The 12798-nt window shown below is 45.6% G+C and overlaps 1 protein-coding gene across 1 annotated transcript in view; it reads left to right on the top strand.

Annotated features, from left to right (window-relative positions):
* The window catches only part of LOC104276286, a 54226-nt gene that overhangs the window by 33689 nt on the left and 7739 nt on the right, over positions 1-12798 (top strand). The window contains exon 4 of the mRNA XM_009872543.1: positions 9129-9182. Within this exon, the coding sequence (XP_009870845.1) occupies positions 9129-9182 (54 nt within the window). The remainder of the gene's footprint in view (positions 1-9128; positions 9183-12798) is intronic.

The following is a 12798-nucleotide window of genomic DNA, read 5'->3' as shown; positions in this document are numbered from 1 at the left end:
CCGTTGTCCTAACTATACTCTTTAGGGCAATTCTTGGGGGGGCTGACCAAACAGGCATTCAGAGCCAAAAATTTATACTTAAATACTTGTTAACACCATCTACAACATTCAGGTTGGCTCAATATCATGAATAAATTGGCTTAGAAATCTGGATTTGAAGCAATTTTGAGCTGTGGTTTTGTTTTTTATTTGGTTTTGTTGCTGTTGGGGTTTGTTTGTGTTTTGTTTTGTTGGGTTTTTTTGCCCTCCATGCAGAGCAGACAGCTATCCTTTTCTCTGCCAGGGCAAACCTGTGCAAGCATGCAGTCTCTTCTGGAAATCTGGTGCCCTGGATGCCTGTTCACTTTCTGTCTGGTGTACACCAGGCCTTATAGCTTGCACAAAGCCTTTAGAGTGTCTTGCAGCTTTTTCAGTTAACCAAGGATGGTGTGAAGGCAATCTGGTAGCACCGTTGTCCTTTGGGTTTGGAGCTGCCATCTGTGGATTCTCTTCCATTTTGTGTCCCTGTAATATCACAGCTGGTGAGAGCCTGTGTATTTCACTGTTTTTTGGGTTTTTGTTTTTTTTTTTTTCTTTCCCAGGCTATACAGCTGTGTGACTTTCAGAGCCCTCTCTGTGTCTCCCTGCTTAGAAGAAACTGTGTTTACTCTGTTGCCTTACTTGTGCTAATGTCTTAACCCCTTCTTGGTGTGCTTGGGGACAGTGTTTAAACAGCAAATGGGGCTACTTGTGTCAAGCCCCCAGCGTTGCCATGTCCCATGTGCTGCAGCAGCAGCGCTGAGGGAGACGGGATAAAGCGCAGGAGACAACAGTGCCTTGTGCCCTAGCTCTGCCTATGGCAAAAGTCCGCAGGGAGGGAGGGCTTTGAGAGTCGCGTCTGAGCAAAGGTTTCAGCTCACAGTTGTGAGCTGGGACTGCAGAAGTGAGGCAAAAACTATAAAGACATCAGATGATAAGTTAGACTAGACTGGATGTTCCCCGTGGACAGCTTTGGAGCCAAGGCCAGAAATTAAGGGAGGAAACAGTCACGTTGGCAACCCTGAATTAAAAGCCTTGTAAGCTTTTTCTCAGGAGCTGCTACTATGCCTGCCAGCTGTGAAACTAGACCCCTCCTCCCTTCCCAGGCTCTAGTGAGCAGGAGGGGCAAGCCCAGCATTTGAACTTTCATAATTTTGGCATATGCACATGAGTGATAGGGAATTAATGAATCCTGCCCCTTCTTTATACTTTTCTTACACCACAGGTGCTGGAGCTTTCAGGTCCGTTTCCTGCACAAATGGGCTTTGCATTTTTTCCAGGCCTCAAAGAAAACTCAGTGAGGGATTTGGGATTGGCGAGGAGTGAATAGATGAACCATCTGATGGACCCTGCAGATCAGCAGGCTCAGACTCTGCCAGACCAGCAGGGGAAGCGGCTGCTGAGCCAGAGATGCATCAGAGTGTTCACTTCCTCTGTATCAAAATTCTAATCAAAGGGCTCGTGGGTAAAAGTGCCAGGGCAGATCTGGGCCATTTTATCTATGCGTAGGAGGATGGGACTTTGGGGCTTCTGTATAGATCTAAAACACACATGGAGACCGTATGCCACAAAGGTAACAGAGGAGTAGTACAAAAACAGAGTCACCTGCAGACGGGCAGAGAATCTGTCTGCTTAGACTATAACTGTGTGAATAGGTAGCTGTTGTTTGCAATAGCTATGGCTCTAGTGTGATATTGAGGGAGAACTTCAGAAAGCAGGCTGTAACTTGAACAATTTTGTCTGCTCTCTGGGCCTGAGGAGCAGTGGGAATTTGGATGCTGTGCCAGGTGGCAGACCTTACGGGCCAGGTGTCAGCTCACACTCCTCTGTAGCAGGCATTGCTGGGGCCCAGCAGCCTGGTGCCACTCTGTGGTGATCACCTGTGCATCTTTCTGGATTGAGATGCAACTGGTTTGTGCTTATTTAGAGAGCAATCACTTACAGGATTGACTTGCAGTACTGCCAGTTAGGACCCACTTGTGTTTCAAGGCCATTTTGGGTTTGCTGTAGGCTCTCATCCCTATCTCTCTAGCAGTGACAGCTGAGCTCTTCCCTAGTACTGCATAAAATGAGGTTACTAATGACACTATGTTGGAGGGGATTTTGGTGACCACAGAAGTTATTTTGTTGTGGTTTTCATGGTCTACCATTTGCCGTCTGTACGAACCCAGGCAAGTCCCTGCAGTACACTGTTTTTGTGTAAGGCCTTGTCTGTTTTCTTTCCTTTTTCTTATTTTTTTTTTAAATTGAATTTGTTGTCAATGATTGCTTAATCAGCATTTCCTCTACTGCCCTGCCCAGAGGCACTAAGCAGTCAGTGCTTGCTCTATATGGAGGCTGTGGATTTGTGGCACAGTAAGTCCAAGGTGCTGCCTGGAAAAACTGGGAGCTGCCCTGTCATAGAGAAGGGGGCGTGTTACGACAGTGTCAGGAGACCAAATGTGTTGACATTTTGAAGGGGTTTCAGACAGATTGAGGATAAATGTGGCAAAAAAGCATGAATGATTAATTCAACAGAATATAAAATACAAATAACTTTGTGAAGAGTTCAGAGGCTTTTCAGGATGTTCAACGTATCACCACAACTTACAGTCTTTGGATGCTGGGGTTTATAGGAGGGGCCTGTTGGCCAAACCACTCAGAAAAGCCTCTATTTAAGTGCTGTGAGGCTGTTGTAACATCTGGTGGAGCAGCGTGCAGACTGTGACGGATGGTAATTGTGATCTGAGGCTGGGGCTGAAACAGCTCTCCTGGTGCTGTTCTGCTGCAGGGGCTGGACAGGGAGTTTGTGTCCATGCCTGGCATGTGGATATGCTGGGTAGCAGCCTTGCCCCCATGAGCCCAGGCAGTGGGTGCTCCTCTGGCATGGGGCACCCTTGGTGATGCAAATATAGCGCACCCTCAGGTGGCAGCTCAAAAGGCCTGGCCCCCTTGTTTTTCTCCTGATTAAAGTCATGTGTGTCTGAGAGGCTGAGCCTAGCTGGGGAGTAAGGTCAGCTGGAGTTGCTTGAGCTTTACAGCAGTAAGGAGGAGCCTGTGACCTATTCTTTTTTCCTTATAGTTTTTGTGGTGCTGAGCTATGAAGTGATGCCTGTGCCCTAGCAGCGCTGCTTAGTGCTGAGGAATTTAAAAACCTAGTCCAAAATCAACCTACAAAATCCCTTTAAAGGTTTTTTTTGCTTGTTATCCTCCTAAACCGATTGGGAGGGCACCCCCAGCTTTGTCCCTTGCAGAGTACCCATCGCCATGTTGGTGAAAGGGCAGGAGCCATGGCCTGGCTCACTCACACCCTGCTGTGTGGGCATGGAGCACCGCTCACCTGCGTGGGAGACGTCTGCAGCCTAACACCCTGTTTATGCAGTGTTTTAGCCCAGAGGTGCCTGGAGCTGTCAGGTCAGGGAGGCACCAAAAGCTTCAGCCTTTGCTGCTGAGCTCTGGCTGGGGTCTTTCAGGGTTTCAGGTCTGGCTTGTGGGAGCCACCTTTGACAGTAGCTGATCCCCTTCCTTGAAATTGGCCTGTGCTATGAAAAGGACCCCGATGAAGTCTGTTTTGTTGGTAGCCTGAGGCTGCTGCTGGTTCTCCTGGATGTGTATCTCCTCGCTCTCTGGTGGGGTGCAGCTGTGGGCCTCCAGCCCCTGCAGCCCCCTTGGGCTGTCCACCCTGTGCCACGCAGTGGGGTGGAGGTGTGGGGCTCCATCAGGCAGAAGCGTATAGCCACAGCACACTGCCCAGTAGTGACCTTGTGCCTGCCCGCTGCACTGCAGCTGTGTCCCTGCCCTGAGCCTTAACCCTCTGCATGCCCTCCCTGCCTGAGCAGTGCTGGCTTTGTCTGGGAGTTGGTAGGTACTGAAGGCCACTCTTCCCAGCCCAAACACGGCTCTAGAGGCTAGTAGAGAAGGAAGTGAGGCAAATTCCTTGTTCTTAAATGCCTTCCCAGGAAAGAAGGGCTGTGGGGCTGAACTTCCCTGGCCAGCTCGGCCTGTGCCCCGGGAGTAGTGTTGGGCTGGAGCTCACACATTTGTGTTGCCTCTGTGTTGGTGTCTGCTTCACTTCCCTGTCACAAGGAGCATCTTGTTGAGGCCCTGTCAGCCCTCTGCTTATTTGGCCATGGAGCTGCTTCACTGCCTTGCTGTCATCATTTCTCTTTATGGACATCACATCACTGAGAATGATTTCTCCCTTCTCGTCAGCCTCCTACTGTGGCTTACAGTGCAGTTTCTCCTGACGTTGTAGTGTTTCTTCTTCTTGTTCATTTTCCAGACAAACAACACAGCATCATCAGTCTGTTTCTGTATTTATTTTCTGGGATAGACATTCAAGCTTGGTCTGCCTTGTTCCTGGAGGACTCTTGACAACTGGGAAACTGGTTGGTAGGGTCAACAGCAGGGAAGGAAAACAAGAGTTACAGAGCCAAGGAGACTTTTTCTTAAAACTTAGTCTGCTAAAAACTTTGTATCCTTTCAAGAGTTTTAAGATGTCAACAAGTGACAGACAAGTCCATGCATTCAGTCAAAGCATCAGCCCTTCTTTGGAAAAACTTACGAAAGGCAGAGTTCTGGCCTACTTGATGTTCTTCTAAAAGTCTGGTCTTTGAGTCAAGTTACAGCAAGTCTACAGAACACGGACTTTTTAAAAATTTTCAAATTTTTTTTGTTGAACACATGAAAATCTGTGCAAAATTCTTGAGCCGTAACAAGCTGATTGTATATCAGTATGTAGCATTTGATGAAGTGTGCTGATGTTTTTGTGAATGAAGTTATGAGTTAAGCTGAACTGAGAGTTCCTGTTCTCTCTTGCATGACATAGACTAAACTAGTTTGCAAAGAACCAGTAGTTAAACTGCGTTCAACTCTAGACAGGCCATTAAGTTTAAAACTACAGCTAGATAGTAAAATTAATAATAAAAAAAACCCCACACCAAGACACAAGAGCTGTAGTGTTGTTCTGTGGAGGTAGTGAAAATGAAACCACTCTAAAAATAAAGATGTGCATCTAAAAAGCAGATGTAAGATAAAAGGTGTTTATTAATATACAAGCAGATATTTTGCATTGTACACTGATTTAAGAGATTGTTCAGACTCTTAAATATTTCAAAATTAAGCTGTGATGCCTGCCTTTAAACTGTTTGCTGCCAGAGTTTTAAATATTTATTTCTGAACTGGAGTAGTGTGACATAAATCCATTCTTCTTGACGATTTCGCTATTCCTTGAATGACCTTGCATTAAAAATACCTATAATTTGGTTGTTAATATATATTACAGTCATCGGAACAATGTGGCTTGTATATGATAGTTCTGAACGCAGTAGCCAATATGTGCGTGTGCCACTTACCTCCTGGATTAGTTCAGAACTGCTCAAGTCAGTGTTAAAGGACTTGAAGCACTGTGGTTTATTTGGAGTTGTCTACTGAAGCAAGGCTGGACTAGAGCTGTGCTCCAAGAGAAGCAGAGCTGGTGGTTCAGCTCTGCTCTTAACATGGTATTTTGATGTGGCAGTGATGTGCAGCAAAGCCACTTGTGCCAGTTCAGGGGTTTGTTACTACTGCATGTCGTTCAGTAAATATGTAACCCTCTAAGTGATCATTTCCAGTCCCTGAAGCTTTCTTCTGAAACCAGGTCCAGGGCTGAGAGAGTCACTGGGATATGAGCAGAGTGTTTGTGTAACAGGAGGGGAGATTGGTGGGAGGGTTCATGGACTGAACTGATCCTGCTGTTTTCTGGGAGTTTAACCCTGAAATGTTCTAATTCAGCTTTATTTTTAGAGTGAGACAAAACTCTTGCACCCTCAAAAACACTTTCCACATTTCCTTAGTTATGTCATTTCCTCCTTTAAGTAGAAGCCACAGCAGACTGTAAAATAAACTTTCCTTTGTGCAAGTAGTAGTGCTCTCAAGCTGTAGGTTTCAGCTCTGATGCCAGCAGTTGGAGACCAACAGGAGAGGCTTTTTAATTGAAATAGAGAGGCTGAGCACAGGTGCTGCCTCTTGCTTCCATTTCCTTTTCTTCAGGTGAAAGAAAGTATCAGAAACCAAACCCTGCGGTTTTTTCTCAGCTCTGCTACTAACATTCTCCATGACCTTCAGCAAATCACTGCTCTGTAGTAGCTCCCAAAAAATGAGTTGAGGAAATAAAACTGCATTTCCAGATTGGCCTAGTAGTTAGGAATAATCCTAGGATTACTAAATTGAACGTGTCACCTTTCTTACAGGCCATTCCCCCCAACTTTAGCCTACTTCAAGTCATGTACCCAAATAAATGTTATTTCAGCTCTGCCTTGTATCTATGTAAATAGGAGTTAATAAGTTGCTGCATCTCGTGGCTGGCTTGTGACGTGGAGGTCTCCAGAGGGAGGATGAGGAGAAGCTGCCATGGAAAGTCCCTGGCTGTTGCTAGGCAGCACTGCGTTTTAGCTTCCCTATCCAAAAGTCTGTGCTCAGGTTTGGCAAGGAAAGGGAAAACCGAGGAATGGAAAGCCATATAAAGATGCTTGACTTTCTTTTTGTAGAGCACAGCTTTACTGTGCTGGGTGCAGAGAGCATGTGGCTGCAAGTGAAGTGGAAGCAATTTGATTGAATAGAATGACATTTGATAACTGTCCTTCTATTTGTTCATTCTCAGCTGCAGGATCATGTGGCTGGCTTGCGCCCTCTCCCTCCCTCTGTTTTGTCTCTTACGATGAGCTTGAACCCTTGCAGTGAAGCTGGAAGAGTGCAGCACAAGCTCTCTTGCTCCACTTCTAGTCTAAGTGGAAATAGGAGGACCCAGCAGCTCTGGAGGGCTGCCTCTGCTGAGGTTTATGCTTCAGTTTTGCTACCTGTGGCTGCGTGAATGTCGTGTTTTTTTATAGTACTAAGTCCATCAAAAAGCCCATCGTGACAGCATCACTAAAAGAACACCTCTGTTTTCTCTCAGAAGTGTAAGACTTGGGATACAGCTGAGTGCTTGAATTCCTTTTGGTAGAATCTGGCCAGTTGTCCATCCATCCACCCACAGGCTAGTTCACGTTTTTCAGTCAGTCTTTGTTGTTGCTTTGTAATTGCTGTTGCTGTTGTTCCTCCCTGTGCGTTTTAATAGGAGGCCAAGATAGTAAGTTTAAGGCCTTGCAACCTCTGCTGATTTGTAGTTGTGAAGTACTGTCTTTTCTTGTACCCCAGTCATCCCTGACTGACAGAGTTGGGTTTAAAGATACTTTTCATCTTTCAGTAGATGATCCCATGGTAATATTGAGGCACTGTGGAATTTGGTATCACAGCCTTGCTCCATCCTTGGACATTCAGCCAAGTACCACTATAAAGCTCAGCTTTACAGCAGCCTAGGGAAGCTGGGAGTCTTACCTGAAGTCACACAGCTTGTACTCAGTGGGATGTGGCAGAGTATGTCCCACTGTAACAGTGTTCTTACTATCAAGGATGGGGCTCAAAATCCAGAGTTCTGATTCTCATTACTCAACCCTACTTTGTCTCACACATTTTATCCCACCCTGTGGCTTATGGCATGAGCTATCTCGCTTACCTTCCTCATCCCCACCAGCCAACGTGTCACAGCAGTCTAGAAGAAAAGCTTACAGAGAGACCAAAACTTTTCAAGACCTCACAGTTCCTCACTTTGCCCTTCCCTGCACCCCTGGGGTTTGTTGGTTCCACCGAATTCTCTGTTCTCCTCAGTCTTTTTTCGCTGTGTGGTTGTGGGGAATCTTAAAGGTGGTAACCTCACAGTAAACACCAGCCTTATAGTAATTGCCTTGTAGCCTGTGTGGGAATGGAGCCCTGTGTTGTTTTATAGGATTTCCCAGAGAATTGGCTTGATTACTCAGACAACGCAAGCTTAGGTTAGTTCAGTTCAGTTGTTCCCTTTGTCTCCTTCTACCTGGTCTGTGCAAAGACTCATTGAGTCCTTGGTGCTGTGCTCGCATGGATGGAAAAAAGAATGTATGCATTTACCTGACCACTGTCTGTAGTTTTGGGACTTTTTTTTCCTGAGATTATTTTGAGGTGTGAGTTTTGTATGTTTTCTCGTTTGTTTCCAAGGGTCCCTTTACTGTGTTGCTTTTATCTTCTATGGGGAAAAGCAGGAAGACTACAAACAAAAGCAGAGAGGAAGTAGAAAGGTTTCACTCTTTACTATCCATATTGGTAAAATGGTGGGATCTTTCCACAGATCTTCTGTGTTAAGAACTTCATCTGAAAAACACTTCAGTTGCATTGTTAAAGCAGTGAGGGGAGGGTGGTTTCTCACACTTTACACAGCTTTCCAACTGGGAAAGGGTAAAAAACAGTCAGGAGCTAGGAATATCTATTATTTCTTTCAAAAGTCTGCTGGAGAAGCATCCTTCCATCACCAGGTTTTTCACTATAAAAAATGTAGTTGAAGTATTTTTTTCATGGAAAAACTCTTCTCTCTCTCGAAACCTTGTTTTTTCCACTTTGAGTCATTTGAAAGAAATTTTTGAGGGGAAAGAATGATTTTATTCACTTGCCAGCTTTCAAAGCACTGCCTCAGAACAGGGATAGAGCTGCAACTCACCTGTTGATTTCTGTAGTTATGCAGTGTAACTGCTCTTTTAAGTTATATCCTGTTTGCTAAGTTGTGCAGTTCATATGTTATGACAAGTTTAATGGCTCTTACAATATATGGCAAAAGGATTTAGGACTGTGGGCAGGTTTTTAATTCTAACTAAACCTTGTTTTTTAATTCTAAGTAAAGTTAATGAAAAATAGCTGTTCCACATGTTAAATAGACAATTTTTTTCTTCATATAAAAGGAAGATAAATTCACCTGCTTCAGGGCAAAGTCTAACCACTAATTGACACAAATTAGGAAGAAACTTCCTTTTGGGCGGTCGTTCCGTCTCTTTCTCTGTGGAATTTTGTGTACATTCTTTTAAAACGTGGAGTATCAGCCATTGCAGATTAGGTGAGACAGTCTCAGATTAGGTGGATTTCTTTCTTGCCACCACCGGTAATTCTTAGTCTTTCATAACTCACTTAGCCATCCATCCATCTATCTTGTTTGCTAATTAAATGCTGATGAAAAGGGAGTCCCTACACCCTCGCTCTTTCTGTTGCCTTGTGCTACTGCTACTAATCCATGAATTCTACTTGTCTTTCAGAAGATGCTGCTCAAGAAGCATTGTGGAACGAAGACTAGAGTTATTAAAATTCATGTAAGTTGCCCTTCTTTGGTGCAGTTTCTTCATCTTTCCACATATATCTAAACATGGTGATTGTCTTTGAACATCTATGCCCAGATTATTTCTGGAGGTTTTCTGTGGCTTGATCAACTGCATAACAAAAGCTGTTAGTCTCGAGTATGTGCTGTAGTTACAATTTAGGTTAGGTGAGGCTAATAACATCCAGGCTTTTCCATTTTGGAGATCATGGGTTCAAAGCTTTCTTGGAGTGAAACTTTACATCCCCTGCAGTGAGCTCCTACGGCTATGTATAGCTGTCCCATAAGGTGCCATTTGGATCTTTCTTGACCAGAGGAAGTGCTCATCTGAGGTAAAAAGTGATGCTTGGTGTGGGTGAGAGGTACTGGTAGATAGCTGCAGAAAAGGGTATGTAACTGTGTGGTGTCTGCAGAATGGATGTGGGACTGAATGATGGCAGATGAGAGCTAGATTGCTTGAATGGATTTGTCTCTGGCCTGACACTGCAATGTCTGAGCATCTCCCGTTCGTTAGCACACATATGCCTGGCAGGGCTAGGGTTGTCCAGCTCCCATTCTTGAGCACACAGGTGCCTAGCAGGGCTAGGTTTGCCCAGCTTCCCTGCTTGTAGTTTGTGCTGCCCTCAGCTCTGAACCTTCGTCTCTAGTACCCATCCCCTGACTCTTCAGCCTGTCTCCTTTGTAGGCACCTTGGCTTTGTTTTAGTCAGTGCCATATGGTGCTGCCGGAGATGTGTGCGTGGCTTTGAACCTTGCAGCCGGAACAAGTACCTCATTTCACGGAGCCTTGTAAAATCCCCCACATGTTTGTGATACACAGGTAAAAACAGGTCGTGGTGAAGCAAACAGATATCCTTTGTGATAAGATTGCTACTTTCACTGCAGTAATTATAGCCTTACAAGAGGGATGAATGGCAGACCAGAATCCTTCCTTCCCAGCAGGGCATGGGACTGATGCCTTTGTGTGGCCAGAAGTGCTACTGTTTCTGGACATGCTGTTGGGTACCCCTGCTTGTCACTGCTTTGTGGGTGAATTTGGTATTTGAGAGGAGGAGGAGCACGTAGGGATGGCTAGAGCCTCGTGCAGATCTGAACACAATTTCTCTAACTCCTCATAAGCTCTCTGCCAGGGCACTTCAATCCTGCCTATCTCTAGAGATGCCTGCCAGCCTCAACCATTCTGTGATTTCTGGCTCTTGCCCAGCACTTCATAATGGAGTCAGAATACACCAGGGACCTTAGCTCACTTGGGAGGGCTATTCTGAGGCCCTGCTAAATCTGGCCTTTTGCTAAGGATGATAGCAGGAGGCAAGGTGAGAGGCTTGTGTCACCAGACCCTTAGCAACAGAGAACCAAGTTTGGTGTTGGGACTTTGCCATTGTGGTGAGGGTGGAAGAAATGAAGACAGGTCTCTCTAGCAAATGGGTTGATGATCTGTTAAAGGAGGAAGCAGGCAGCTGTCTGCGTGTCTGAACAGGAAACATCACCAAGTGAACCAGTTTGTTTGTGTCACTGTAGCCCTGAGAAGCCCTGATGAACAAGTGTTCCCATTTCAGCATAGGTAAGGAGTGTGCAGCCCCTTTCTGAGCTGAGGTGGGCAGTGTACAACTGGATGGAGACTGAGTCAGTGAACCTTATCTGAGGCACGGGCAGGCTACCTCATGGTTTATGCCAGGGGTTTGAAGCAAGGAGACCTACTTTCTCCTTCCATTTCTCCTGTTGCTGAATAGCTTGAAGGAGAAGGGATTATGCTTACTCTCTCCTGTGAGATGCAGATGGTGATGATAACCTGCTAGTAGCATCAGTGGAGCATTTTTATACTGTTCTTGCTGAGGACAGTCTCACGGTTGTGAGATAATGCGTGCTTTTAGAAATACCCTCCTCCTGACTGATATTTTGATTGCCTTGATATCTTGGGGCTTTGCTGGTGTGTCAGGATGCAAGGTGCTGCTCTCTCATGCATTATCTCCGCTATGCTTTTCCTCCTTCTTCTGCTGGAAGAGACTCCCATGGGAAGGTGAGATGCAGGGGCAGCGTCTTTGCCCTCTGGCACTGAAACACAATTTCAGCCCTTAGAAATGTCCTTGGGAGTCTTTCTCAAGCAGGTGACCTAGGCTGGGTTTTGCTTCTCCGCATGTTGTTTTAATGCTTAGGTGCCACCTTGTCGTTGTTCCCTGTACTTCACCTTCTTATGGGTCAACTCAGGTGATGTTAGACCACAGCCTTTCCACTTGCTCAGCAGTTATGTGAGATGATGGGACAGTAATGTGACAAGCCATAAGAACCTAGACAGATTAAGGCAGAGAGATTTAATAAACTTCTGAAGTGTGCAGCAGCTTGGTAGTGTTTGAAATGTTTTAGGAATAGCAGCTGTGAGAGGTCAGGGCCTACAGTGAAGAGAAAATAATATTTTAAAATCTCCCTTTTGTACTCATGGATAATGGAAGAGGAGAATCTGCCCCCACAGGCAGGCAAGCAGAGATAAATTTGAGGTGGCAGCGTGTGTATGAAGTATGGATTTGTGCATAATAGATTCATGTAGCACAGCACGTGTCATTGCAAGAAGAGCAGTAGATGTGGGCCTACATGGGTATTGCGTGTTGCTGGACAATGTGTGTATGCAGACCTGGTCACTGGTGTCCCAAAGTATCAGCCAGTGTAATGTCTGTAACTGGAAGCAAGGTGCTAAGCATGGGTGAGAGGGGTTGCACATGTGTGTGGGTATTTTAGCATCCACATCATGTTTGTGTAGTGCGGATGAGTGTTGCGTGGAGACGCTTCCTTTGCACTCGAGGGAGTATAAGTACAGGAGCATGAGCTTGAGGGGTGTAACTGCCTCTGCCCTGGACCAGGCTTGGTCAGATGTATCCAGCTCTGAATGCAGAGACCCATCTTCCAGAGTCTTTCTATAATACCATATGTCTTCAGTCTGTCTTGGGATGAGGGTTACAAGTCTGCCATCTAGTTCTGTTCTTTTTCTTCTTTCATGAACTCCTACACAGAGTCTCTGGGTGGGATTGGTGGAGCTGGGCTTATCTGAGCAGTAGGTGGGTAGAGGACACAACTGGCAAGCCCCTAGGTGTCTTGGGAGCTCTTGTCAGGGCAGGCAGAGAAGGAGTAAGGATTTCAAGGCCAATCTGATAACCTGACTGATCAGAGAGATGTTTTCTGCTATGTAAAAATAAAATAAGAATTTTAAATCGGAACATAAACGTCTTGTGCTCTTGCATTGATCTTATCAATGTTGAGAACGCCCTCTGTTTGGACAGGGGCCACATCCCTGGAATGACTTCCCTGTCTCTTATCTCTTGAATCTGCATCCTAAAAGGCCACTGCAGAAACATGCTGGGCTTTCTTCTAAAACAAGGGACCCTTTCAGCTTGGATCTGAGCAGGAGATATGCTGGCCTGAGCCTTATTGGCAGATACCCAAGGTGGAAGATTTTGTGTGTACACACGCACACGTATGCACGCACACGCACGCACACGCACACACGCTGCCCATTCCATCATAGGCTCCCAAGGTGCTTCCCAAACATTGCTGCATATAGCATCTCAGAGGCAGATAAATATCATGATTGCAATTTCAGAGTGAGTTAAACTGAGAAACCAT

Source organism: Apaloderma vittatum, unplaced genomic scaffold (genome assembly GCF_000703405.1).
Source record: "Apaloderma vittatum isolate BGI_N311 unplaced genomic scaffold, ASM70340v1 scaffold9097, whole genome shotgun sequence".
Taxonomy (NCBI): domain Eukaryota; kingdom Metazoa; phylum Chordata; class Aves; order Trogoniformes; family Trogonidae; genus Apaloderma; species Apaloderma vittatum.
Note: the sequence above shows the minus strand (reverse complement) of the source record. Positions and strands in the feature narration are given on the sequence as shown.